This window comes from Cadophora gregata, assembly GCF_030347475.1.
Source record: "Cadophora gregata isolate MNR1 chromosome Unknown scaffold_6, whole genome shotgun sequence".
Classification (NCBI taxonomy): domain Eukaryota; kingdom Fungi; phylum Ascomycota; class Leotiomycetes; order Helotiales; family Ploettnerulaceae; genus Cadophora; species Cadophora gregata.
The window spans coordinates 2,372,686-2,399,836 of record NW_026695929.1 but is presented as its reverse complement, the minus strand read 5'-3'; the positions used below and the strand labels follow the sequence as shown (position 1 = coordinate 2,399,836).

Below are 27,151 nucleotides of genomic sequence, written 5' to 3'. Positions count from 1 at the left end.
ATTTCCCCGCGTTCAGCTGTGGGGCAGGGCTTATCGCAGCTAGACAGGGGCCAAAACTCAGGATCTCTCCCACTTATTTCCAACCTCGTGAGCTTACTTTCTTCCTCTTACCACTTCTTTGCATCTTCGCACCTCCGCCAGCTTGTATATAGAGAGTAGCTTGCAGCATCTAATCTCTCATCTTGTGCTACTAGACGTTGTATTCCTTCTTCGAACTCTTCCACCTCATTGAGCGAAAGCTCTTCCTGAATCGAAGCTTATCAGCCGACCTCGGCCTTGACGATTGTGGAATGCCTCCTGGAGTAAGAGTCCGTCGGAATGGCCAGCCGCAAGCATGCGAGCCATGCCGAAAGACAAAAGTTCGATGTGATCATGGAAATCCACAATGTTCGCGATGTATAATACGGCGGCTTGACTGTGTCTACCATCCAGCTCCAATGACAAAGAATCCCGAGTTATATTCTTCGCCGCCCTCCTTACAAGGTGCAAACGGATTCAATGACAGTCAGTTGAATCCATTAAGTTCCATACTCTTACCAACGGAGCCGCTTTACCTCAATAATAACTCCGCGAGGACTTCCTCATCGGGCACCGCTTCTCCATCTTTGTCCAGTGCCCAGTATCAGAACGGGCCACAGAACACATTGTTTGACAAGGAAGGCGCTTCGTTTGGAACAACACGTTATTCGGCTGTCTTCTCTGAGAATCAAGCCAGTTTTGGGCCTGCAATCGGCACTGTTGCTGAAGAGTCAAGCTTGCGAGCCACATTTGTCAGTCCGAAAGGTCCAGGAGTCGATATGAGCAATTCTCAGCGAGAACTGGCCATCATCACTCTCTTGGATTTTCCGACATTCCGTACGTGTGAAATTCTGATGAAGAACATCGACTCCTTTCACGATATTTGGATTTCTCCATTCATGATCCGGCATTGTCTGGATCAGCTCTGGACGGATTACGGTCATTGTCTGGGGAATGATCGCTCACGAGCTTCGGTATTGGAACTGGCGGATGAACTGATCGAGAATGGTAAGACTTCATTACCGCAGCCTAGTCAACCAGAAGAAAGAGAATTCAATTGGGGCAACTGGTTTGGCGGTCCACGGTTACGATGGGAGATGATTGGGATCTTGTTCACGTGGGCTGGGATGGCTTTCAAGCATCAGCAGGATTGGGATTCGATTTTCGACTTGCCCGAGCAGGAGGGAAGGAATCGAAATACTTCAGCCGAAAAAATGAGGGTTGGTGCCAAAGCTTGTTTGCAGCTTTGTGAAGACTTTTCAGAAATCAATGAAGTTATCGTAGTTCTCATGAAGAACTTCGCAAAGCTACATAGCATGATCATTAGCGACGAAAGTAAGTTAGCCCTAATTTGAATCTAGAAGTCCGTTTGATGACTGGTGGACTGCAGGCGATCGTTTGAGAATGCACTTCGGGGCGACAGGAAGTGCGATTGTCACCAGTGGGCTACACAGACAATCGTTTTCTAGAGAAATTACACCGCTCTCTCAGCACAGAGCACGGCTGGCAACTTCTTTCTTCCACCTTGATAAGTGCGACAGCTTATTTCTTGGCCGTCCTCCAATCCTAGATCAGCGGTATTGCCATATTCCTCAACCACTTGATCTGTCCGAGGAAGACCTGTATTCTGGTCCGGAACGATTGGCGGCTGCCGTACGAAGGCTTGACTCCGATGGTTGGAACACCGATAAGCAAATATCCTCAGTAACGTGTCTTCGTGCTGTTTCGCTGTTAACACCTATCCGAGAGGAGATCCTTCAATTGTCATTGAGCGCAAATATACAGTACTCGAAGTCACAAATTGAGTAAGTTAGTATCGACTTCATCGTTTCTCCATATTGACGGCGGCACTTCAGGACTTTAGTGGTTCAGCTTGAGCAAATCAACAACACGTATCCTGAGCATATCCGGTACCGAAGTCTGGAAAAGACTGCCAATCCGGTTCAGACAAGGCCGCCTCATGAAATTTACTTGGTCACTCGAATTCAACTGGATGTTCTACAGTGTGCCTTTTTATTGCAACGTCTACTGGTCTCAAGTGGACTCTCAAATGGGCAAGCACTCTTCAACGTCGCTCAAGAGATGATATCAGTTGTTCTCTCATTGTGGTCAGACCGAGAGCAACTGAGAGTTTATAATTATTCGTTCGATTGGATTGTAAGTGTGGCAGTTGCTTCAAAACATTGCGCTAACCTCGTCCTAAGATCCTATCTTATGGAATTCCTTGTGCTGGAATCTTATGTCTCGAGCTGCTCAGAGCCAGCAATCTCGCCCCACCTATGCCACCAACAGAAGCACTCCCGATACCAACTCCTGTACGACTCTCTCGATCAGAAGTAGTGCAGACTTTAACGATGTTCATCGCATTCCTGAGCTGGATCCGCCCAACAGACAACAACGTCCAACTGTGCATCAAATTCAAGAAAGTCGTCAAGCGGATTATCGACACTGCTATTGACGCTCCTCGCCCAACATTCGCAGGACAGCAACGAACTCCCTTGCCGGCCCAACGACTTTCTGAAACCCCCCAACCGCAAAGTATAACGCATGATCAACTTCTGCAGACACCTTTGCCTGCTGCTGAGCCTCAGACTGGGATGGATTTTATGAGCGATTTCGATCCGGCTACGATTGCTATGGATGACTTGGATTGGCTCAATACTGTCGATTGGACACAGGGCGACTGGTTGGAGTTGAGCCAGCAGAACTATCTTGGCTGATTGGGGAGCTTAGAAGGGAAAGAATTTTTTGGACATATCACCACTGCATGGGTGCTTCTACTTCAGCCCTTGCCATGAGAGCAAAGAACCAAGCAATCGGCCTCCAAGTGTACCTACGCATTTCCAAGTGGTCACGTGTCAAATCTTCGAGATTGTTTCACCACAAGGGCACTGATCACCCACCACCTTGAGGGCTAGCTGACGGCAACCGACATAAGGTAATCTCGGATGAGAAAGGCGGTCAAGATTTACTTCACCCAGCCTCTCTGCCGAACCTCATTATCATGTGATGTGAGGGATCATGTATGCCGTCTCTGGGATAAATGTCAGAAATGACAGGAGGTTGGAACAATTCTGGGGTGATGGAGGGAGATCCATAAAAGATAAGCGGTCAAGTTTCCTGACTAGCCGCATCGGATCCCAGGTGGCGCAAGTACGCATTATACTTTACAACGTGTCGGTGTACCATCCGGCCTCGGAGAGGGACGTTCGGAGCTCGCTCCGGAGTAAAGTGGCTCCAACTCTCGTCGATGACGGGAGCTAGAACACGAGTTTTCGGACGATAACAACGGTTATAAACTTGATCTCTGATGCGTTAAGATTGAGATTGTCTGACCGGAGTAAGTCGTGCACAGTGTTGCCCCAGAAAAGATAGCAGGGTTGGTCTTGAAGCTCCACATTGCTTCGGAGTTTCACTTGTCAGACATGGCGACATCATTATGTTGTACAAGACGGCAGATCAAGGATTATGAATCTCGCCAGCTGACGGATCATGTTTTGCCGTCATTCGACTTTTTGCGTTTCCGGAATCATATGTTGAGTCAATTCACTCACAAAAAGATTCATTGTTCGCTTGCATTCCTGCTTTCCATTTCATAGCGGCCGCTCTTTCCTCTCAATTCGACTTGCAACTCAATTTCAGTCCTTTCCACCTCAGTAATTATTCCGCAATGGCTTCCGATAAACAGTTCTTACCGGAGCATCCTACATCTTATCTTCCTGTCGAGAATCCCACTCCATCTTTCTGGCACGAGAATCTTCATAAACTCCACGATGCGCGCTCGACACCAGACTTACCGCCTACCAGCGATGTTGTGATCATCGGCGCAGGTTATGCGGGTATTGCTGCAGCATATCATCTGAAGAAGGGCGAGCGTCCGAACAATCTCTCTGTCACGATTCTGGAGGCGCGGGGTATATGCTCAGGAGCAACAGGCCGGAATGGCGGACACTTACGTCCAGATATGTACGGACATATACCGAAGTACATTGAAAGAGCAGGAGTGAAAGCCGGAATGGAGATCGCTGAATTCGAGATCGCCCATTTAGAGGCCATCAAGAAATTAATTGAGAAGGAGAACATTGACTGCGACTTCACGCTGACAAGAACTGTGGATGTTTGGATCAACAAGAGTGCGGCTGTGAAAGCAAGACAGGTGTATGATCTCATGTCCTCGAAGAACTTGGCGTATATGGATGACGTCTTCTTCTCGAGAAGTGAGGATGCTGAGAACATTTCCGGCATCAAAGGAGCTCAGGCGTGCGCTACATACACAGCTGGCACTCTTTCTCCATACAAGCTCATCTTACGACTTGCCGAGATTCTGATCGAGCAAAAGTTGGTCAACATTCAGACAAATACACCAGTCGTAAGTGTATCGCCGGATCCGAGAGGCGGCTTCATTATCACGACTCAGCGAGGAACGACTCTTGCGAAAAAGGTCATCTACGCCAACAATGCGCATGTTGCTGGACTTCTACCAGAGTACCGGAATGCAATTGTGCCTTGCAAAGGAATCTGCTCGCATATCACCGTTCCTGCTGAAACTCGTGCACCACATCTCACCAATTCTTATATCATTCGCGAAGATGATGGTACACTTGCTTATCTCTCACCAAAGATCGACGGAAGCATCGTTGTCGGAGGTGCTGCTTCCAAGTTCAAGCCTTTCCCTGAGGAATGGTACAACAACGTCGACGACAGTACATTGATCGACCCTGGCAAAGACCACTTCGACACGTACATGCAGCGATTCTTCCACGGATGGGAGAACACAAGTGCGAGAGTTGACAAGATCTGGTCCGGTGTGATGGGCTACAGCTTCGATTCTAATCCACATATTGGTGTGCTCCCGAGGAAAGAAAAGTCGAAGAGTAGGAAGTGGTGGTGGCCTTGGGGAGCTTCAGAGAAGGAAGACCAATTTGTTCTTGCGGGGTTCAATGGTCATGGTATGCCAGTTATCTGGCTTGCTGCGAAGGGCGTTGCGAAGATGGTTACTGAGGGGGTGGAATTTGAAAAGACGGGTATGCCTAGGTTGTTTAAGACCACGAGAGAGAGAATTGAGAAGTCGTTGGGTAGTCACGATGGGGGAGATATTATGGCTTAGATGCGGGATCACTCAAAGGGCGCCAAAATAATAGACTAGATGGTTCTCTCAGTATCTGGAGTTTGGAAAGATCAAATACTCCACTCGCAAGCTGTCCAAGTGCTTCGCTGTTCTGGGGTTCTTACCCAAGGGAAAGTTTGTTCAGTACCCAATATTGATCACTTGACATGCATGAAAATCTGACCCAGAAACATAGAAAAAACAAAGATCGCTCAAAATACCCCAAATTCTGTTTCCTAGCATCCAAATCTCAATAAACTTCCCATTCCTCCGCAATCACCAGGCTCTCCTTGTCCAACGGGAAATCCTCCATAGCCACCAAGAAATGACAGCCAGTGGCGCGGCCCACTCCGACTGAATTTCAGGGGTCGACCTCGCTAAAGCCCCCCATAAGCTTCACACTAAAGCTTCACTCTGCCAGTAACTTACCCCAGCCTACTCCGGTTTCTTGGACCGACGCGAAACATTTTTGCGTCCCCTTTTCAGGTTCTTTAGTAGTAGCCACGTTCCCCATCTTTCCTCTTATCTCTCGTTTGAAACTCAATTTGTACGATTGGCTATCTTGGAATGACCGACCCACCTTTGTATCTTCCCCTCAATATGGGTCGTTCATACTACACGCCCGTGGACCCTCAGATAGAGATAACGATATGCTGCTTCTCGGAGTCGTGGCGCGAGGTACTGCTCTTTTGAGATCTCGAGATAAGGATGGCTTGCATTACTCCGAAAGCTTGATCTTATAAAAACATCTCGGCATCTCTTGAGCTAAAGCTTCTTTCCCTCCTTCTCCTAGAAACCTCGATTCTTCCTTGGATTCATTTCGCGATCTTTTCAGAACCAAGCACACAATGTCGTCCAGCGACGAGAAGTCATCAGCAAACATGGCCGCCTCAACCGAAAAATCTCCAGCCTACGAAGCGGGCGTCATCATGCCAGAAATCGATATCGAGTCCCCCGGCGAATTCCAAGAAGTGAAAGAACTTCGGCAGGGGCTCCATCAGAGACATATCCAGATGATCGCACTTGCCGGCACGATCGGTACAGGACTATTTTTGAGTTCTGGACGAGCGATATCGAGGTCTGGTCCGCTGGGTGCGTTTCTTGGGTATTTGATCATGGGCGGGACTTCGTGTAGTGTTGTGCTTGCTGTTGCGGAGATGGGAGCGTTGGTTCCGTTGAATGGTGGGATTGTGAGATATGCGGAGTATTTTGTTGATCCGGCGCTGTCGTTTGCGAATGGTTGGAATTTGGTGTATTCGTATATTGTTTCGATTCCTGCTGAGTAAGTATTTTCGAGATCTCGATAGAATTCTCTCGGAAATTGGCCTGTACTGATCTCTCTGTTGTCCAGGCTCGTGGCAGCTGCAGTTCTCGTCGAGTTCTGGTTGACCATTAACTCCGCCATCTGGATTACAGTCTTCGGCTTGTTGATGATCCTCACATCCAGTCTGTTCATCCGAGTATATGGAGAACTGGAATTTGGGTTCTCGATGATGAAGATTGCTTTGATTGTCGGTGTCAACATTATGGTAGATATGTACTCCTCTGAAAATGGGCTGGAACTGACATGTTCAGTCGCTCGTTATTACCTGTGGCGGCGGACCTAATCATGAGCCAATTGGATTCCAATACTGGCGTCGCCCTGGCCCCTTTGTTCAATACCTTGGGATTACAGGCTCTCTCGGAAGATTTCTTGGTGTCTGGACTGCGCTCAACAATGCTCTGTATGCGTACTCAGGTATCGAGAATATCACGATGGCTGCTGCGGAGACCAAGTCGCCTCGACGAGCAATCCCAGATGCCGCGAAACGAATCTTCGTTCGCGTATTGCTGTTCTATGGTATTTTTTGAATCGCGGTCTCTTTCGAGTACAGTACTGACGCTCCTTCTTAGTTATCTCGATTTTCATGGTTGGCTTGACTGTCCCGTCGGATGACCCCGATCTCGCGCGGTACAGCGGAACTGCAACCACTTCGCCTTTTGTCAGTAAGTAGACGACATGAAAGCTCTGTGCTTAGTGAAGAATGGGAAGAATGCTAATAATGAGTTAGTTGCTGCGAAACGTGCTGGAATCAAAGTCGTCCCCTCTATCATCAACGCTGTCATTCTCACTTCCGCCTGGTCTGCCGGCAACTCCCAAATGCTCGGCGCAACTCGAGTTCTCTATGGTCTCGCAATGGACGGTCGAGCTCCCAAGATTTTCACAAGACTGAATCGCTTTGCCATCCCATATTTAGCAGTCGCATTCTTCAGCGTCTTCATGTGTCTCGGCTTCATGACCCTTTCTGAGGGCGCCAGTGTTGCCTTCGACTGGCTCCAAGATCTCGTGTCGATTTCAACATTGATTAATTGGCTTACGATTTGTGTGACGTACTTGAGATTCTACTATGGGTGCAAGAAGCAAGGGATTTCTAGAAGTTCTCTGCCTTGGTCTGCACCACTGCAACCTTATATTACGTGGGTGTCGGCGACAATATTTGTCCTTTTGTTGATTACCGGAGGGTATGCGACCTTCATCCATGGCCATTGGAGCAATGAGACATTTGTCTCGTCGTATATAAATATTCCCCTGTTTGCGATTTTGTATTTTGGGTACAAGTTTATCAAGAAGACGAGCATTATTGCGTTGGAGGACATTCCAATTCAGGTGAGCAACACTCTTCGTAGTTACCATTTCCTCAGCCACTGTAGAGGAGTCTTCCCTCCTCTAGGAGTGTTTTCTGTTCAATCTTTAGCAAAGCTAACAATTCATGAAGGGGTTTATTGATATTGCGAATGCGAATCCGGAACCAATCCCGGAAAGGAAGCGTGGGCTGCGGAGATTCAATATTTTGTGGTAGATAGATAGTTTCTGAGAATGACTGAGCGCTTCGCATGTCATTGAGGCTTTGGAGTTGCATTTAGAACATTAGATAAAGACGATGGAAGATTCGGAAAATGAATACATTTCCATCATGATCTCTCTGCCAATAACAGCTGTGACTTGAGATTGAATGCCAAAGACAAGCTCTGACAAAACTCGGAGAGTACAGAGTGGTGGCGCCTTCAAGGTCACCCCTCATTGAGTTCCTGCTGCATACTTCAATCTTTACTCCGATCATGAGGCGAGTGTAGACAGATTTCATATCTTACCTAGGTTATGGGCCAAACATGACCCTAATCTAACCGAGGCCTCCTCCCGTCACTCCGAAGTCATTCAATCTCGGGGCACCTACCATTCGACACTGTGCCTGTTCCGACTTAAACAACTATCTTCAACACTTTATCTGTCACCTTACGAAACGGGTTCAATTTAGTCAATGCCTGTCTTATCTTCAACCATGTACGCTGTAGAGATGTCGGAAAGCCCGGCAGTGGTCTTCGTCAGGTGTCGGAGTGGATCCAACCCACTCCGACGAACCACTCCGCTGAGGTGGAGAACGGTTCGGAGTGCCCACCATTCTCCTAACCATCATCACCCACAACCCCATGAACTCGGGAGCATAGCCTGGGGTCTCGGAGCACGCATTATTGCAATCTCACGATGAATGCTTGAACAGGTTGTTCCTGCCTCGGCGTCACGTCTTCACGGGATTCCGGGATAAGTGGGCAGAGTGGGGGAAAGACTTCGTGTGCCTTTTGTAATTTACTGAACTATACAAGTTTGGGTTCATAACATTCGGTATCACAGCATTGAGACTTTCGACAGCAAATATCTCAAGTATCATCGAGTCTTTTCAAAAATTGATTTAAGAACACCGCTGCCTTGATCCAATGGCACCCAAAAAGCATATCGTCTTCGACGTCGTAGGGACTTGCGTCTCTTTCGACGCGTTCTATGATCGTATTGATCAAATCCTTGGACCAAGACTTAAGGCTCAACATGTCAATGCTAAACATTTCGGCTACACCTGGAAAGAAGCTGCCGAGCTGGAATTCTACTTCCTCCTGTATTCAGATCGCTACACTCCTTACAACGAGATTTTCAAAGCTGTCTTCTACCGCACATTACACATGGCTGGGATATCGAATCCAAGAGAATTCGCTACAGAGGCAGAACGTGATGCTTGTCAAGCAGGTTACTCAGAGCTTGAGCTTCGACCGGGTTGTGTGGAAATGATGGAGAAGTTGAGAGGGGTAGGATGGACGGTGTGGTGTTTGACGACTGGGGATGTGAAGAGAGTGAGAGGTTACTTTTTGAGAGCTGGGCTGGAAATGCCGATTGAGAATTTTGTGAGCTGTGATCAGTTTGCGGAAATTGATCCCGTGACTGGGGTTAAGAAGGGTGTTTACAAGCCGGCGATGGCTTCGTATAAGCCGATGTTGAAGATGTTTGCCGAGGAGGATGAGAAGTGGTTCGCGGCAGCACATATGTGGGATGTTAGCGCTGCCGTGCATGCTGGGTATGTTAAGTCTTCTCTCATCCACTCTTGATTCTGATCTTTTCGAAGCTGTGAAATTTGGCTGACCATGGGTGTCTAGATTCCGAGGTGCTTATTGCTCGATATATGATAAAGAGCCTTGTCTGGAGATTTTCAACACGACGATGGATGTCATGAGTGATACGCTCCCTGAAATGGCCGATAAGGTCATCGCGATGACTTCGTAATATAAATATACTAGTACCAAATCTCAAACTCGTATATAGCAATCATATATGTAAAGGAAAGAGCAAGAGCGTGATGGGGTGGAGGTCTTGGCAGTCTTGCACCAACCGAATTGTGCTTTCCCAACGTAGAAGATAGTAAACAAACGTCAAAATTCATGTGTGCATCTAACAAAGTTTACTGTGTATTGTCCCAAACTGTTGTATTTCACAACCCAGAGCTCTTTCGCTTGTCACTCATTCTATACATCGACGGTTCGTCGGCGACTACGCCTGTTTTCGACTCCGCCAGTACTCTGGTCATCACTTTCTCCAATTTCACAAACGCCTCATCCACAATCTGGAAATGAACCACGACTCTTCCACCCATCAATTTGATACCTTCTTCTTCGCCAACTCGAATCCATTCCGAGACCTCAACTCCACTTCCAGCTAAATCCAGAATAACCATATTCGTCTCAGCCGGTCTCAAAACCTTGCCGTCTCTTTCTAACCAAGCCTTCTCAATGTTCTTGGCTTTTCGATGATTGTCGCGCAGCCGCTGTCCACCTCCAGCAATGAAAGTCTCTTCAACTGCAACTCTCGCTGCCGAGGAAATAATACCTGCTTGTCGGATTCCACCACCTATACTTTTTCTGACCCAGCGAGAATGCTGCAACACGGATTTCGGACCAACAATGATACTGCCCATGGGCGCTGCTAAGCCCTTCGAGAAACACATCTGAGCAGTATCGAAGCACGCAAGGTATTCCTTCAGGGTACCAGCTCCTGAAGCAACAGCTTCCCAGATACGTGCTCCATCCAAATGCATCTTGATACCATTCGCTCTCGCAAACTCCGAGATGCGCTGCACTTCAGCAAGAGGCGTCACTGTACCAGCAAGCGTATTTTCCAGGGATATGACTCTAGTTGGCGCGACGTGGATATTGTTGCTGATGACTGCTGCTTTCTTGACATCTTCCACAGTAAGATAGAGACCATTGGCTGGCGTGACAGTCTGGATATGTGCCTGAGATAGCGCGGAGCAACCTCCTGCTTCAGAAGTGTAGATGTGAGATTGCTGGTGGCAAAGGATAGCGTGAGGCGGCTGAGTGAGCAGAGATCTCAGAGCTATCTGGTTGCCCATAGTCCCAGACATAACGAGAAGTGCATCTTCTTTTCCAGCAAGGTCGGCGATATATGCTTCAAATGATGTGGTTGTATCATCTTCTTGGTAGACATCGTCGCCGAGTGAAGTTTGCGCAATGGCCTGTAGCATAGACAATGTTGGAGTTGTGATCGTGTCTGTCCGGAAATCGAATGCGGCTGGACCAGGGCCACACCATGTCGATGACACTTTGATACTCTTGTGCTCCAAGCCAGAACTGGTTGCAGGAATCTCGATGCTCCCCATTTTTATGTGAGTTGTTGAATGGGGAAATAGCCAAATTTGGGTGTAAATTTCAGGAAAGGAGAAATGAACTGCGTCTCCTTCCTATCTTTTAATCTTTCTAATTAATGCATTATCTTCTCTTTAACCCTTGTCTCGTCAAAACATCTCTCACCAAGACGTCGGGACTTCTCAAGAATGGGGGCTTTCGCGTTACGTTATCAAAGGGCGTGCAGCTCCACTTCTCGGTTTGCGTCGGACTCCGAAAGATGGTACTCTGGTACGGAGATCAAAACCACGAGTTTAAGATTAGTGTATCTTTTTATTTGCGAATTGGACAATACATGGGCTTGACTTCACTACTGGTGTCCTTCAATCAACCAAAGTCCTTGGTCAAGTGAAACATCATAGCCGAGGTCCGTATCCCACCCAACGGCATATCCAGTCCTGTCCAGACTAGCCTTCGACGTCGTTGACTTCGTGCCAATCTTGCATCCAGCCAGATGTAACACCTGTTTGTTCTTCCAAATGACTTTACAGCACCAGCAGAACTCCGTAGAGCATTTTTTGCAAGTGAAGTGACCACATCCCTCGTTCCGCTCGATCTTGTTGCCACATCCTGCCTTGGGACACTTCTTTGTCGTTCGCGCAATTTCTCGTTTCGTTGCTGTCTCGTTCTCACGTGCTCTATGTGCCGATGCTTCGAATACTTTTATGGCAGCTTGCCTTTGCTGGTTCTTTTGTATTTGCCTCTTAGTGTCGATGCTTCTCAGGTGTTCGCAGAGCTCGGAGGATTCGTCTCGGCAGATGTAACAATGGCGTCGCTTGCAAGACAGGCAATTCCACTCTGGATTACTCTCTGGTAAAAGATATTAATGATCAACTTCCGAGAATCCAGTTGGACGTTACTTACCTCCTAATGCATGGATTTGGCCATGGCCACACACGCACCACCTGAACTTCTCATCCTTGGAGATGAGGGCAAGTGCAAGTTTCTTATTATAGCTGTAGCATGTCAGAGCCGAAATTCTTTAAAAGGACAGGAGGATTATTCACATCTTGAATACCTCGGTTGATACATATTGCCGTAGTGACTGCAGAGGCAAAGTTTTTTTACAATCTGTGTCGAGACACACCAAATCTTGAAGTCGTCCACCTCGGACTGCTCCCTCATATGTAGTTTTCATACAGTCATTGCAGACATTGCGATCGTGGTTGCATTGTGGTGTTGGAGACTTGAGGGCAACAGATGTATTCGCGCCATATGAAACCTCGTCACAATGGATGGCACATTCGTACACTCGAAACCGCTTGAAAATAGCGAGAAAGTTTCTGCTTCATGTCAGTGCGACGTAAATCGGGAAATGAAAGACGTACTGTAGTAGTTCCGCATCTGACTGCAGCTTTGCGTGGATTTCTGCTTCATGTACCCGTACAGCTCTCCGGCAGCCTTCCCTTCTGCAGCCGTGTTTGCCTCTCACTACATCCAACATATAATTTTGGTCGCAAACTGCACAAACTCCGAGAGCATATGGCAGTTGTGTCTCGGCAAATGTTACTTGTCTGTGACCTGCGGAGCACCTCGTAGCTTCAACCCAGAAGGTCGATCTCATGCTGCCATGGACCTCCGAGTTCGTCTGTGAACAGACAATGCATTTGAGTGGTTTCGACGAAACCCTTTTGTGGAAGTGTAAGTTGACCTGCCAACAAATCTTCCAAGCGTCGAAAACGTTGTCATCCATCTCCTGTTGCGTTGAGTAAATAGTTGCACTTTAGATCTCGATTGTTGATGGGCTGAGAGAGACTGCCTTTCAAATAGAGCACGGTGCCAAGGAACATTTTCGAGCAAGTTGACCTAAAGTCCACGCTAACTTTGCGGAAGAAATTCCTTACGCAAGGCAGACTGAGATGTAGGATTAGTTTGGGTTACATGTAGCCTTACTGCAGAACACGTCACAAGTTCCATGACAGCTTCAAGCCTCGTTCTTCACCGAAAGCCACCAAAATCCCACAGCCCGTCCTCCTTGGCGAACCTCAGCAACCAACTTCTTCACTTTGATTATTAGATATTTCCTATCCTTTCTGTGTGTACTTTGTATATCGTTTTCGAGCGACAAGATTTCATTTATTACGTCCTCGCCATTATGATCGATTTCAAACCTGACGAAGAGGCAGTGCGGAACTTTTTGTACATCGAAGAGGTCAATTCGAACGATGGGCTGAGCCGACGCTTGAATGGAGTTCCGACTTCCCAGACTGTTCAAGGCCTCAAGAAATTGATTGCCGAGCAAGTTTCAAATCCTCAGGGATGGAACAATATTTCTATTGCATTCGCTGATCAAGAGTTGTCTGATTGTACGTGTCTGGGTGCTCTTCAATCGATGAAAGTCGGCGAGGCTAACACGTCTCAGTGAACACCACACTCTCTTCTCACGGAGTTCAGGATGTAAGTTGTGCTTGCTGTTCTCACCGGACTGATACATATGGCTAAAATCACCAGGGCGACACAATATTCTTTACTCGCTCCATCGCTCCTGCAATCAATCCCCCTCCGTATACCACAAACAACACTGGCCCCGTCATGCTCAACAACGTGATGTTTCGGGATCTGGACGGAAAGACTCTCACACTTCATGGTGTCGGGCTACAGTGGAAAGTGAAACAGCTTCGAAAAAAGCTTGGTGACGAGAAATCTCTTGAGGTTGAATACTATCGGTTCTTGTGGGGTGGCAAACAGCTGGAAGACGGTACGACAATCCTCCCAAGGCTCTGAAGACTTAATTACTCATTACATATGCAAACAGAACGAACTTTGGAGAGCTATAATTTCGGCGAGGTATGAAAAGACTCCTTGCTTCCAAATCTCTTTTACCAACTAACAAAACAATCCAGAATTGCACAATTCATCTGGTCATGAGGCTACGGGGCGGAGGGGCTTCTTAGACGCACTGTGCAGTGACTTGAATTTATTATACAGGCTTATTTTAGCTACTCATATGATTACAATCTGCTTGATACTTTAGCTGAATGATATTGTATAGTTCGGTCGGGTTCCGCCCAAGTGTGGAGTCTCCTCATGTCGTATTATCAGAGCCTTTTGCAAGCGCTGCACTGTGCGCCCTGCGAGACCGCATTCATCTTCATGAACCACACAATATTCGGTGAAACGAAAGGGCAAAGCAGACATTGGCCTAGCCTTCACTTTAGTGTAAGGCAAAGTAGCAATCAGTCGCTACTTTTCCGCGGTTTCACTCGGTGAGCCTCAGCAGCAAGCCTGGTCTTGGCGTTAGGCTTTCTCATCCCAGCCTTACTCTCCACGCAACGAGAAATTCTCTCGCAGTCTTGAAACTTTTCTGAAGACTTTTGAAATAGATTTTTCGACATTTTTTTATCGATCATGTTCCACAAACTCAAGCAGAAGGCCAGTCTGGCACGAGTAAACGTCAGCGAGAGCAACAACAACGTGAACGTCACCAACAAGAAGGAAAAGGTCCCAGTGCCTCGTCACAGGTCTCGCCCACGGCCACTTCAGCCCATCAACGAGACACCTTTTGTCATACACTCTTTTCAAAATGTCCCTCTATCAAATACTGCACCAGTCCAAACATCCCAGGTCGAGAATCTGCAAACTGAGCTCAACCGAATGGTTCACATGAAGCAGGATGCACTCAATAGACTCAGACGTGCAGACGCACAACGCCTCGAGGCCACAAATCGAGCAAATCTACTATCTCAACAGTTAGAACGTAGTTCTCAGGAACTTGCAAGATTGCAGGTTGAGCTACGGCGGAAAGATGATGAACATCAGCTGGAGAAGCAGGCCATTTTACAAGACAGCCTTGCACAGATCAATGCAGCACATGATACGGCGGTTCAGCAAGTACAGGGAAGCTTGCAAACTCAGAAAGATGTGGAGCTACGGGCTCAAAAAGATCGGTATAATCAAAAGGTTATGGATATTCAGAGATGGAGGAACGAGGACGTTGAGGGTTTGAAAAAGAGAAATCGAGAACAAGAGGAGGAGATTCAGATTTTGCGGCAGAATTTGAGATCTGAGCTGCAGGCCAAAAGTACTAGTAACGCCGTGCACACCCCGAATCGTCAACAAGCAACGCCTGTACGAGCATCTCCTGGAAGTTCTGGGTGGAGGATTGCTACCATGGCACAAACCCCAAAAAATACTGGGCATTCGGGTGCGAAGGACCAAGATAAGCTGGAGAGATTATCAAGAGAAGTGGACAGCCTGAGACGCAGTAAGGAAGGCCTGGAGTGTATGGTCGCTGCCTCGAGGGAGCAGAGTGCGGAGCAGCAGCAGGCTCGAGAAGAATTGCAGACACAATTGGAAGAGAAGATTCGAGTGCTAGAAGAGAGAACTCTTACATTGAATAGGATGAGGAACGAGTTGAATGAGGAGAAATGGAAATCTCGTCAGGCTTTGGCGGATAATGCTGAGAAGAACAGACAGTTCGAGTTTGTGCAGCAGCAGTGTGCTCGTTTGCAGGAAAGCTTGTTTCAGAAATGAAGTTAGCTCTAGGAACAGAAGAGGCAGAAATAATCTCGTTCTAACATAGAATTGCCTTTGATATTCTTGCTCTGGATCGGAGGTCCTTCGCGAGCATAAGTCGTTATTCAATAGGGGCTCGCATGGTTGTTTTCCAGCGACCCATCGTGCTGAAATTACCCCGCCATTACCCCGCCATTACCCCGCACCTAACTGAAAGGCACTGTGCTTGCCGTGCTGAAGTTTCTTACTTCTCGCTAAAACTTTGCAACCCCAGCCTCCAAATCACCAGCAAATCCTCACAATCAGGTGTAATGTTGCAGCCACTCTGTGACGCTCGTTAGTGACGACGAAGCACCAAAAATGCATGTACCGTATTTTCTCACCAATGTGGAACTCGTGTCAGAATACAAATCAGGTGGATATCGGTAAGTGTCGTCCCTGACGACGAACAGCGACCAAGTTCACTCTCGGTTGTTCTCAAACACAACAGATTACGTTCATGGCTCCCAGAACATAAGACTTCTGGGAGCGATGATAGGTATGGTAAGTGACCTGCACTGATCGGAGACCAATGCAAAGCTCCCATGAAAGAGTTGATGCCAATTCCTGGAAGCCTCGATTTCTCTTCTCCTTCTTATGAGTGCCTACTGGCCAAGCAGTATTTGATGAAGTATTTGGGATGTAGCAATATTCTAAACCCATTCTCATGATTTCTCTTTTGCCTTCGTGCTCATACTTGGCGGTAGGTCCTCTTTCCTCGTTCCCCACTTACTTTCCTCCGGCCCAAGCGTCAACTCCAGTACTCCTCCCTCCGCAAAAAAGCTATGATCAATCCAATTCTTTGTCCAAGCCTTTCCATCTCTCATCGCACTTTGAATATAAGTATTCTTGTATTCAGGATCAAAATTGATATTCTTAATCGTTGCCGTCTTTCCTGTCTGAGCATTCAGGACACTGATCTCCTGGAAGAACGGAGGTGTGATGAAATATACGTCCTGGCCAGGATTAGGGAATACTCCCATCATAGTGAGAGTAACAAATGAGCCCATAGCTCCAGAGTCGTCGTTGCCTGGGATGCCGTTGATAGTGTTGTTGAATTCTTTTGGAATGTATGCGTGTGCACGTTTCGCACTCAGTCCTGGACGGCCGGAGTAGTGGTATAGAAACACGGTCAGGAAAGCCTGCTCGTCACCCATATACAAAAGTCCACTTTCGTGAAGAAAGTTGAGCCGTTTGGTGAACTCGTCAGGCCCACCTAGAAGGGTGACGAGCGCTGCCATGTCTTGAGGGACGAAAAAAGTGTAGAGCCAGCAAGCGCCTTCGTATGTTTCTCCACCGCCGCTATCGAGATAACATGAGTCGGGCTTTAGCAGTGGTGAGCAGCGAGCGGGGTCTTGCTCTTCCCATGTTAGATCGGCATTGCTGTAAAGTCGTGTCAGTGAATGCTTCATAAACCGGAATGGGCTTCTTACCGTGGCTGCAGGAACCCCACAAACCCAGTATCCACACCATCAATCGACGAGTTCTGGTCCGACTTGAACAAATTGCGCCAGTTCTCAGCCCTGTTGAGATACTTCCTACTATCATCCTCATGACCCAATCCCGCCGCCATCCCAGCAATACAGAAGTCATTGTAAGCAAACTCGACTGTTCGAGAAATACTGCGTGTTTTGAGTCCTGATTCATGATCATCCTTGTCATGTATGGGAATGAAGTTCAGTCGCTTCCAACTGTGAAGACTTCCTCGTCCAGCATAGTTCCATGTCTCCAGCTCGTCCTCGGCATCCGAGACAACTGCTCGATAGGCTAAATCCCAGTCAATGTTTCCGCCCAGCTTCTTGACATACGCATCGGCTAGGACGACATCTGCATTCGAGCCTCCTTGAGTAAAGCCTTGGCATAAACTCATTCGACAGTCTGGTAGTTTACCTTCAAATTTCCAGATATCGATTAGTGCTCGAACCATCCTCGATTGCTCAATCGGATCAACCAGAGTAAGAAATGGATGCTGAGATCTGAATGAATCCCAGATGCAGTAAAAGCTGTCGAAGTAGGGCTCCGTCGAGTTCCATAGTGGATTCTCGCCTGTGTAGTCCTGAGGGCTGATCATTGTTCTATAGAAACCACTCCAGAAAATGGTTTCCAGGTCTTTGTCGATGCCCCCAGGAATCACCTTGATAACATCAAACTTCTTTCTCCATTCGTCCTCGGCTGCTTTCTTCACTTTACTGAATTCAAAACGCGGTATCTCGGCATCTGCATTACGGCAGGCTTGACTGGAACTGATGAGACTTAGGCCAATTCGGACCACAATCTGACCATTAGTTCGCGGCGTATTGAACATAGATAGTGTCCCACCAGAAGTAAATCCCGCAAAGTCTTTCGTCGTGGTGTTGACAAGAGTTCCAATACCTTCCCAGATCGAACTAGATGGTAAATCTACACCATTGAAGTCCATGCAGAAGAAAGCTTCATATTTTCCAGTTCCGAAACTGGGTGAGAAAATACCGCTTCCTTGAATCTGGCCAGTCTTGGGATCGACTGACGCTTTTGCATCGCCGTTCCGCGTGTTGGCGAGGTCGTTCAGATCGAGAGTTATAACGGGATGAAGAGGCGCCCCAGCAGTGGATACATTTTTCGGAAATGTAAATCGATACAGTGCAGTATGTGCTGTGACAGTGGCCTCTCCACGAATACCATCAGCCAAAGTGATGTCAAAATAGCCTGGTGAGGCATCATATTTGCCTCGTCCAACTACACGTTGACTTTTGGTGAACCTGCACTTCGATACATCATCATCTTCGCAGTACTGCGGGAAAATGGGAAAGTTTCCAAGGGATATTGTCTGTGATATTTTAGTCAGTTCTTTGGTACCCCGATCTGTGACGATTGAGACATCTCACTCCACCTGTTCCTGAGTCGTGCATATGACTGAATCCAGATATGTCACTTCCATCTGATGCAAATCCCCCATGAGCTTCGCCGATACAGTCTGCAGAAGCTTTTGCCATGCCTGATTTGGTGAGCTTGGTGGCGGCAATACCCTTGATATAGTTTGTGGGTCTCACCATAAGGTAACGAGGCTCCTGGGAAAGCATGTCCTATGACGCTGTTAATAGAGTTTCGTATCAATCGGCACTCGAGATCTAACCTCCATTGATAGTCCCAATGAACATGTTGACATGATGAAAGACATCCGCCCCGCCCCCACGCCACACCCCAGCTTTCGATGTCGACGACGACCAGGGGTTCGTGTAAAAGAAGTACAGACATATTACCGCCGCAGCACATGTTGCTCGCGCAACATGACCGGTCTTGACTCGCGGCATGTCTGGAATGCGGGCGGGATATTGCGCTGAAAATGCTTCAGCGGCTTGCAATGATGTCTTAAAACGATGTCTTGATATGTGGCTTAATTCGGGTGAAACCTGCTCCCACGTGATCAGGTCCAGCTGTGTCTTGGCACCTTGGCAAGGAGTAAAGTATGAAGGTATGGGATACGGCTCCTCGCTATGCGAAGATCTGGAGCGATTAAATCCGAGAACGGCGGAGGACGAGTTTTTTGAGTACGTTCATCTGTTTCCTTAATTCAATGACGAATGTGCTATACAGGAGGTGACTTCTTGGACAACGATGAATGCATGGGAGGTGTCCAGGTGTCCTACAGTACCTGGAGATCCCAGAGTCTGACATTACTACCATGTGTAGCTCAGAGCTGCCTATGTAGTATTGTAGAGTATTAACGAATGGGCCTGAAAGAAGTTTTCATGTCTTTGTTCTATTTACATTGCCAGCAAGCGAGGAAGCTAAATCGCTAATATGTGGGGCCGACAAAAACAACATCCTACGAATGGTAGCTGTTTTGCTTCATACTGTCATTGTCTTCAGCGAGATTTCGGGACCAAATCCAGTTGGGAGTTCTCTTAACCAGCTGCTTCTAAACTTGTACTCTGCCATGCTACCAATATTCACCAGATAAGAGGCTTCAGCCTGACCTAACCTAGTCATTCTCGATATGTGCTCGTCCAACCCTCACATCACAAATTCTGTCTTTCAGCCCTCCAAGTTGCTCCCCACCTTCGAAGCACATAAATCCCGACTAGAGAGCCCACTCCGTCCAGCAGCCCTACCAGGGTAAAGTACCAGGATCGCCCAATGTTTTGAACAAGCGGCTGCGGCACCGCTACAGCCAAAGCAGATAAAGCACAACGACAGATGTTGTTGGATGCTCCCGCCGCACCAGCGTTAGCTGGAAATATGTCGACTAACAGAGCGCTGTAAGTCTGGTGTGTAACTGTACATTTGGCGCCCAGGTAGAATTGTAGCAAGAGGGGAACGGCGGGGTGGACGTGATATTGTACTGCCCAACCAAAACCAACAAACACCAGAGTTGAGGCTGATATGATTGTATAGAATCCCCGTGATCGAGCGTGTTCGATCGGAAAATTCTGGAGGTCATCTCCTACAACCTCGTCGATCTCGATCCCAACTTTCCTAGCAGTATACTTGTAATTCCAATCCATCATTCTCCCTGCCACGAATCCACCCAAGATAATCCCGGCACCTCCAGTAAGATAGCAGCAGCCAACTAGAAGATCGTTGAAGCCGTATTCCGATCCATATATGAGAGGTATGCTGGTTGTGATCGTATACCAACTAGCGTACGGGGATGCTGCCAGACACAGGACTGTCAAGGCATCCTTCATTAAAAGTAATCTGAGGGATGCGAATGGATTGGGAAACTTGAAAACTCCTTTCCCCGTCTTGCCGTTGTTGAAATTTCCGGCTTCTTCATTGTTGTTGCAAGCTTCGTTCCCAGAAACTGGACCATTGAGTACTGGAGAATCGCCGTGTTTCTCGTCATGTGCATATGACGAATGGTTCAGATTCGATTTTCTTGACCCTTCTTCGTGGTTTCGATTGTTACTCCGCCGTTTCAAATTCCATGTATCAAACCAAGCCCTCCATACTCCATGTGCCGCAATTTCACCATTGCCCACCACGTTCCGGTTCGTCTCGCGCATTGTGAACCCAATGAGCGCTAGTGAAGTAAATCCGAAGATGACCAGTGTCCAAAAAGCCCATCTCACGTTACCGGTGGCAAGTATGGCTCCTCCGCCAATCACTGGTCCGATACAAGGCCCAATGTTGGTGGCTGTCATCATAGGGCTTAGAAAGCGTCCTCTTTGCGAATGTGGAGCAAAGTCGGCCACAACAGCATAAGCAAGTGACAACGTGGCGCTACCACCCATGCTCTGGAGTGCTCTTAACAACAGTAAGGCTACATAGCTATGACCGCTGAAAGCTAGACCTAGAGAGCCAATGGCGTATATTGCAGAGCTCAAGAGATAGACTGGTCTTCTACCCCATTGATCTGACAACGGCGAGAAAATGGAAGGTGAGATTCCCTGAACGACAATGTAGAGGGTTATCGTGAGGTTGATTCCTTGTATAGAAGTATCGTAGTTCTCTGCAAGGAGATTGATAAGTGGAAAATATATGTTGGCTGTGAGTGAAGATGCAAGACAAAGGAAGCCAAGTAGGTAGGTTAGATACCAGCGATAAGAAACTGAAAAAGCTGTGTAAGGAACAATCTTCCCTGTTTTATCTTGTGAGTCGCACATAGCCACCTCAGAAGAGTTTTGATCACTCGGTGTAGTGCCCATATGAGATTGCCTGGGACGAATTTGAGCTAATGTTAGGCTTGATGGTTGGCATTTGAGAAACAACAAGGTCTAAGGACAACACACAAAGCAAGGGATAGTGACATCATCCGATCACGGCCGAAGCCCTGTTTTTGCAAATTCCACGTGCTGATTGGAAGATCATTTTCTTACATATCCTCCTTCACGCGAATGATTTTGACCTCGACTGATGATTATATACAGCAGGTTTTGGCATGGTCTGGATTCCAACATCAGTATGGATGACCAGTATACTAGATTTCAAATTCTTTCTAGGGAAATTTTACATTGTTAGACATAAATTTCCTAAGTAACCGCTGATGAAAGGTGCATTTACGGAAAGGGAATGATGCATGTGGCCAAACAAAGACGCTCGGCCGCAGTCGGACAGGAGCGTGACTCTGGCGATGGCTGTGTCCAACAATCATGATGATAAACGACATATACATCCTTGGGCCCCCGCCAGCATATTGAGGTGAGATTCAAACAACACAACTCTCTTAGCCATTGCTGCCACACATGAATGTTAATAATCATGTCTCTGGACAAAACCATTTGGGACGAGGAGGTTCCCGTACCGCTAAGCACCATTTCTTATGTTGATGGCGGGATCCTCAAAAGTAAGTCCTGCTGGGTGTCTCTCTCCAGGAGAATGTTCAAATTTTGATCTACTTCCGAGCAAGCTTTGAATTATGGTTGACTCATTTTTTTTCAGAATTGCCTCCAGGGACAACTACCGGCCTCATAACACCAAGCGGAGCCTCATATTGGGCACGAACCGCACACATCGAAGCCACCAATGTGAATGGACAGCAGCATAATTACTTCTTGAAAGAAAGTCAGCTGCACGGATCAGAGTGATTCAAGACTAACAAATGTCAGGTACATCAGGGCGAGCATGGCAAGAACATGGTCGCTTCAGAATTTCATGCCATGAGCGAGCTTTACAAAGTCATGCCGGAAATGGTCGCTCTCCCAGTGGGATGGGGAAGTTATGAAAACGTTGCAGATACACACTTCTTCGTCTGTAAATTTCATGAGATGAGCCACGACATCCCTGACTGCAGAGACTTTCCAGCCATGCTGGCGGAAATGCACAAGCGTGGCGTTTCTCCTAACGGCAAATTCGGGTTTCTGATAGGGACCTTCGCGGGAAACTCGTCTCAGATATTTCCTGTAAGTGATACATGGGAAGAATGTTTCACTCATGGATTAAAACACGTCTTCGCCAATGAGGTGGCAACCCATGGTATAGATGAGGAGTTTGAAATGCTCAAGAAGAGCGTTGTTGAGAAGGTTATCCCACGCCTTCTTCGACCTCTTGAGACCGGAGGAAGATCCATCACGCCACGTCTTGTCCATGGTGATCTTTGGGACGGAAATGCATCTGTAGATGTGGTCACAGGCAAGCCGATGATCTTCGACGGGACCCCGCTGTATGCACATAACGAATGTGAGTAGAAACAACGACGAAGCAATACTCCCTGCTGACTTAACATCGCGTTTAGATGAGATGGCGCCATGGCGAGCAAGCCGTCACAAAATGACGAAAGCTTACATCGATGAGTACACGAAACACTTCCAGGTTTCAGAGCCCGCTGAAGAGTTTGATGATCGTGGTGATTTGTATTGCTTGTAAGTGCCCGTTGGAGTGTCTGAGAGAATGCTCACAGAATATCAATCAGGCGTTTTGACACCATGTCTTCTTCTCTCTACCCTGGAAATCTGCGCTTCCATGAAATGTATGACTGAATGAGATCCTTTCCGACAATCGGTGACTTGACTGCGGCATGGCTAACACAAATAGTGCCAAAGAGACAATGAGGAAGCTTGTCGCCAAATACGAGGAGGGTTATGAAGGCTATGCGGCGAGACATGGCCTGACATGAATCTTTGAGCTGCTGAGGCAAACTTGAAAAGCGTATAAATTGAAGATTAGCCTTCTCAAGCCCCATTTCCTGTCATAACAAGGACGAAAAATATATCTCGAGCCAATATTTTCCCTTGGTCTGCGACAATGACCATAATCTATCTAATTCCACTATCCTTGGCAACCTGATCACCCGTCATTCCTTTGCTCATTCCCTTGAGATAATTATCAAACTTGGTTGCTATCTTAATAACATGTCTCAAGTGTTCATATCCGAACTCCTTACCCCTGTACTGGGCCAGTTGCCGCCCGGTAGTTATGACGTTACGAATCTGACGACCATTCAACTCTTCCCGGGCGAGATCATTGATGCGGTTGTCAATGCTTTGGTGATCGATGTTCGGCTCATGCATCGTCTTTAGTCGCTGCAAAAAGTTTCGCCAGATTTGTTGACGCTGCTCGAAGTTCAAACTCTCGTAGTGAAGCGAAAGTTGAATGCGGGACATGAAAGCCTCGTCGAAAGTTCCCACGCGGTTGGATGTTAGAATGAGAATACCTGAAGAAAGTGATTCAGTTAAGGGGGTTCTGGCAAGGCAAGGGGAACTCTTGTTCATTATGCATACCATCGTAGTATTCGAGAACACGAAGAAATACTGATGTATAATTAGCTCAGAACACTAGATTTGAGATTTAGATGCCATGGAACTTACCAGAGACTAGAGCATTTCTCTGCAGGTCTCCCATATTCCGTTCCTCCAAGAAGACGTCCGCTTCATCCAGGAGCACAACTTGGAGTAGAAAGTCAGTCAATTTAATCATGTTTACTGGAAATATAGTGTCCTAGATTGCCAACATACCGCAATCCCATATCTTTCCTAGGTGAAGAACAGACTCCAGGTACTAGAAGCAGAGAATTAGAAACTTTGAATGGCGTACGAAGAGCGTCTCCTGTCGTACCTTCTCGACGCCCACCGGCTCCGTGCCTATATCACCACAAGTGACACGGTACAACGGCTTTGTAGCAATCTCTGCTACAGTTTCTATATTCGGAGATGATCATTAGCAAAGTCGAACGACTGGGCTAACAAACCACGCCTACCTGCAGTGAAGGTCTTGCCAGTGCCAGGTCCCCCATGAAGCAAAATTATCAAGCCGTTGCCTTTGCCTGAAATGAGATCTGTGGATTTCTCGGCTTCTAGTTGATTGGTGACCAAAGCCTGGATGAGCTCTTTGGATTCCTCATCCGTGACAAGGCTCTCGAACGCTTGAGGGTTCCACACAACATCTGATATTTGATCAACTTCAAGATCCACTAGAAAGAGAAGTTAGCCACAATAGATGTAGATTGAATCGAATCCTGTTATACTCCATTTTTTGAGGCGCATGTGGTAACCCTTTATTTTTGAAGGAAACAGCAGACGTGTATTGTCGTCAGGAGGCTCTTGTTGTGCCATTACTTCAGTACCCATGTCATCCCGGCAGGGCATAGTATACGAGGAAGTATCTTTGTGCAAAGTCTTGTACGTTGAGATGTCAATCATGAATCGTTCCACCGTCTGTGTATTAATCAGCAATAATTGTCAGAGGAGCGGAGGCCGTAATGAACATACCAACGGCAAACGTCCCTCGCTTCTTGCCTGATACGAGACGAGGAGCTTATCACGGCATTTCCAGAAGGTGCTGCCTCGTCGCTTCAATAGTTCTTTCGTTTCTTCGCTTGCATACTTCAGCGGATAGAGGTTCAAACTTGAAATATCAACTTTCTCGTCATCCTCAGCAATCACCAGGTTGATAGTCTGTAAACTCTTCCTTTTTTCGAAGTTGCCATCGAAGTCCCATGACCAGCATTTGAAGTTCCACGATACGGTTTCTTTCTCTCCCTCTGACGATAGCGGAGCAGAAGAACTTTGCTTCGTGCCTCTGGTTTTGCTGCTTGAGTCGAGAACTTCCCCGGGTGCTCTCACCATATACGCCACGGCTTGGTGGTCTCGCTGCCCGACTAGCACGTCCTCACGGCTCACCAGGTACTTCATGGTCTTTCGTGAAACCGTCCCTTTCTCAAACTCCTCTCCTGCTCGTCGATATTCTTCGCCGTGATTTTGCTCGATGCATTCTCGGAAGAGTTTCATCAACGCTTGGTGCGACGGCGATAGCTCCTCCATAATTCTATCAAATGCCAGCAAGCAATGATAAAAGAACAAATCAGGTTCATATATGGGTTGGTGCAGCTCAAAATTGGGAATTTGCTTGGACAGATCTCCGGCCTTGTCCTTGAATTCCATTAGAGCTTCCACCATCTCTACCGTTTCGATCTCTATCCACTGTTTGGTAGGTTCAGGTGGCCCACTTATCTCTTCTTCGTCAGTCGTTGATTTCTTTTGTGAAGAACTTTTGGCTCCTAAGTAATCTTTGACGAGAACAAAGCATATATCAGGGTGCCTGTCGAGATACCGTTCTTTATCCTTCAAGGGAAGGTTTTTCTTCAGAGCAGGAATTCCTCGCTCATCCTTGATCCAATCCGGCTCGCCAATACACGTGGAACCAAACACATTGTACAATGTCACCCACATAGCAGGCTTCTGCTGAGGCAGGGTCGTCGCAGTTGACTCCGCCACCGCATTCTTCACTTTCAATGCTCTGTTTTCCGAGTCCAGCAATTTGATACGATCGATCAGACTTCCGAATGAGCAGTTGGCCAAAACGGTCTCGTCAAGCTCGTCAGACATGTTTGCTTGGTTGAGGTTGGAATCATAAGACGTCGTTGGTGTGGCCATTGTATGGGCTGGAAATTTGATTGTTGGAGGACTCGCACGTTGCGTCAACCTTTCGTAGTATGTCTGATGAGTGGACGCTGGAGACTCTGTCCTGTCTTCCGACTCTGAGTCTGTCACTTTGACGACTTCAACGTCTCCCTCGTCTAGTTCTGACCGAGGTACTGGAGAACTTCCCGGGCTTTGGTCTCCCCGAGCCCTCGATCTGCTGGTAAGTGAAAGAGCAGCAAGTGGCGTCGAATAACCTTTCAAACGTTCATCAACAGCACACAGCAGTTCCTGAGAAAATTTGCTTCCCTGCGTTTCGTCTTTCGATATGGTCAGGTGGTTGAGGAATTGCCACTGTAGTACGAGTCGACTTCTGGAGTATAGATTATTGAGAGATATGAGCAAACGACCACTCCCAGAATCTTCGTCGCTCGCAGAGTCTGAATCTGTTTCCCACTCTCGACTGAAGGATGACTCAACATCTATGGTCGTCCGCCCCGGCCGGTATGGAGGGTACGACTCTCGTGTAACTGCCCACGCCGCCTCCGGGTCAAAAAGTTGTTCAGGAGTCGGCTGCTGGCCTTGTTCGTACAGAGAGGCAATCCTCTCGTGGCGAAATTTTTCAAATGCTTGGGGAGAACTGGGCGCACTACCCCAGACTGCCGAGACTTTGAAGCCTTTATATGAATAAAGGAAGCCGGATTCGAAAGATTCGTCGGAATCGCTGGAGCCGCTGGAGCTGTTGGAGTCGCCAAAGAGAGTTCCAGGCGCAAGTAGGTCGACAAATTGGTTGTCTGATGATTTCAGGGGCGGGATCTGGAGCATGAGGGAGGGCAACAGTTGAGGATCACGTAACGGGCTCGTGTCCATCCCTGGGAGAATCAACAATGATTGAAGGCCATTCTTTTTAAGCTCGTGGCAGGATGATTAATTTTGTACTCGCATCTCCAAAGAAGACTGAGGCTCACTGGAAATTGCTAGTAGCTGGCTGGGTTAGCCTCCATTAGCTTATGGAGAAAAGAAGTGTAGTCCGCCTGGGGGCAGTGTCGCTGTTTTTGGCTCGTGATGTACGGCTGAAGGGGAGGTACACTGATCTCCAGGGCATCGTGGCCAATAATTAAGTTGCACGGCATAGATGGCCATGTCAATTAGCCCACAGCCCGCTTCTGTGGCTTTTGATCCCCGGAGGTACAGGTTGTCAATGCAGACAGCCAATGCATGTAGCACCGCGTGTATTGTAATTATCACTGCTTCA

General features: G+C 47.5%; 12 protein-coding genes across 12 annotated transcripts; 7 read left to right on the top strand and 5 right to left on the bottom strand.

Annotated features, from left to right (window-relative positions):
- Positions 1–437: 437 nt before the first annotated feature.
- ONS95_012609 (uncharacterized protein) lies at positions 438–2,738 on the top strand (the record flags this gene model as incomplete). Its single annotated transcript, XM_058506249.1, has 4 exons — positions 438–1,353; positions 1,409–1,823; positions 1,875–2,175; positions 2,223–2,738. The coding sequence occupies 4 exons, from the start codon at positions 438–440 to the stop codon at positions 2,736–2,738; spliced, it is 2,148 nt and encodes a 715-aa protein (XP_058358774.1).
- A 950-nt stretch (positions 2,739–3,688) lies between these two features.
- ONS95_012608 (uncharacterized protein) lies at positions 3,689–5,125 on the top strand (the record flags this gene model as incomplete). The annotated part of the gene is made up of 1 exon (XM_058506248.1): positions 3,689–5,125. One exon carries the CDS (start codon positions 3,689–3,691, stop codon positions 5,123–5,125), a length of 1,437 nt encoding a protein of 478 aa, XP_058358773.1.
- Positions 5,126–5,973: 848 nt separating this feature from the next.
- ONS95_012607 (uncharacterized protein) lies at positions 5,974–7,965 on the top strand (the record flags this gene model as incomplete). Its single annotated transcript, XM_058506247.1, has 6 exons — positions 5,974–6,407; positions 6,477–6,654; positions 6,701–6,965; positions 7,019–7,111; positions 7,177–7,772; positions 7,882–7,965. The coding sequence occupies 6 exons, from the start codon at positions 5,974–5,976 to the stop codon at positions 7,963–7,965; spliced, it is 1,650 nt and encodes a 549-aa protein (XP_058358772.1).
- Positions 7,966–8,878: 913 nt separating this feature from the next.
- On the top strand, positions 8,879–9,713 carry ONS95_012606 (uncharacterized protein; the record flags this gene model as incomplete). Its single annotated transcript, XM_058506246.1, has 2 exons — positions 8,879–9,507; positions 9,587–9,713. The coding sequence occupies 2 exons, from the start codon at positions 8,879–8,881 to the stop codon at positions 9,711–9,713; spliced, it is 756 nt and encodes a 251-aa protein (XP_058358771.1).
- A 205-nt stretch (positions 9,714–9,918) lies between these two features.
- On the bottom strand, positions 9,919–11,103 carry THA1 (putative low-specificity L-threonine aldolase 1; the record flags this gene model as incomplete). Its single annotated transcript, XM_058506245.1, has 1 exon — positions 9,919–11,103. One exon carries the CDS (start codon positions 11,101–11,103, stop codon positions 9,919–9,921), a length of 1,185 nt encoding a protein of 394 aa, XP_058358770.1.
- Positions 11,104–11,256: 153 nt separating this feature from the next.
- Positions 11,257–12,893, bottom strand: ONS95_012604 (uncharacterized protein). The gene is made up of 4 exons (XM_058506244.1): positions 12,457–12,893; positions 12,136–12,411; positions 11,993–12,084; positions 11,257–11,938 (listed from the first exon to the last, which is right to left on the bottom strand). Exons 1-4 carry the CDS (start codon positions 12,819–12,821, stop codon positions 11,439–11,441), a joined length of 1,233 nt encoding a protein of 410 aa, XP_058358769.1. The 5' UTR covers positions 12,822–12,893; the 3' UTR covers positions 11,257–11,438.
- A 122-nt stretch (positions 12,894–13,015) lies between these two features.
- Positions 13,016–14,225, top strand: UBI4 (Ubiquitin). Its single transcript, XM_058506243.1, has 5 exons — positions 13,016–13,434; positions 13,491–13,525; positions 13,580–13,826; positions 13,884–13,915; positions 13,972–14,225. Exons 1-5 carry the CDS (start codon positions 13,224–13,226, stop codon positions 14,020–14,022), a joined length of 576 nt encoding a protein of 191 aa, XP_058358768.1. The 5' UTR covers positions 13,016–13,223; the 3' UTR covers positions 14,023–14,225.
- Positions 14,226–14,476: 251 nt separating this feature from the next.
- Positions 14,477–15,601, top strand: ONS95_012602 (uncharacterized protein; the record flags this gene model as incomplete). The annotated part of the gene is made up of 1 exon (XM_058506242.1): positions 14,477–15,601. The coding sequence occupies one exon, from the start codon at positions 14,477–14,479 to the stop codon at positions 15,599–15,601; it is 1,125 nt and encodes a 374-aa protein (XP_058358767.1).
- Positions 15,602–15,654: 53 nt separating this feature from the next.
- On the bottom strand, positions 15,655–18,958 carry ONS95_012601 (uncharacterized protein). Its single transcript, XM_058506241.1, has 6 exons — positions 18,735–18,958; positions 18,652–18,684; positions 18,487–18,596; positions 17,056–18,428; positions 15,967–17,005; positions 15,655–15,908 (listed from the first exon to the last, which is right to left on the bottom strand). The coding sequence occupies exons 1-5, from the start codon at positions 18,910–18,912 to the stop codon at positions 16,288–16,290; spliced, it is 2,412 nt and encodes an 803-aa protein (XP_058358766.1). The 5' UTR covers positions 18,913–18,958; the 3' UTR covers positions 15,655–15,908; positions 15,967–16,287.
- A 662-nt stretch (positions 18,959–19,620) lies between these two features.
- Positions 19,621–21,249, bottom strand: ONS95_012600 (uncharacterized protein; the record flags this gene model as incomplete). Its single annotated transcript, XM_058506240.1, has 1 exon — positions 19,621–21,249. One exon carries the CDS (start codon positions 21,247–21,249, stop codon positions 19,621–19,623), a length of 1,629 nt encoding a protein of 542 aa, XP_058358765.1.
- Positions 21,250–21,802: 553 nt separating this feature from the next.
- Positions 21,803–23,163, top strand: ONS95_012599 (uncharacterized protein; the record flags this gene model as incomplete). Its single annotated transcript, XM_058506239.1, has 6 exons — positions 21,803–21,887; positions 21,983–22,068; positions 22,150–22,720; positions 22,776–22,902; positions 22,953–23,009; positions 23,075–23,163. 6 exons carry the CDS (start codon positions 21,803–21,805, stop codon positions 23,154–23,156), a joined length of 1,008 nt encoding a protein of 335 aa, XP_058358764.1. The 3' UTR covers positions 23,157–23,163.
- A 23-nt stretch (positions 23,164–23,186) lies between these two features.
- On the bottom strand, positions 23,187–27,082 carry ONS95_012598 (uncharacterized protein). Its single transcript, XM_058506238.1, has 8 exons — positions 24,748–27,082; positions 24,504–24,693; positions 24,237–24,449; positions 24,095–24,177; positions 23,995–24,037; positions 23,848–23,925; positions 23,761–23,790; positions 23,187–23,693 (listed from the first exon to the last, which is right to left on the bottom strand). The coding sequence occupies exons 1-8, from the start codon at positions 26,764–26,766 to the stop codon at positions 23,296–23,298; spliced, it is 3,054 nt and encodes a 1,017-aa protein (XP_058358763.1). The 5' UTR covers positions 26,767–27,082; the 3' UTR covers positions 23,187–23,295.
- Positions 27,083–27,151: the final 69 nt, after the last annotated feature.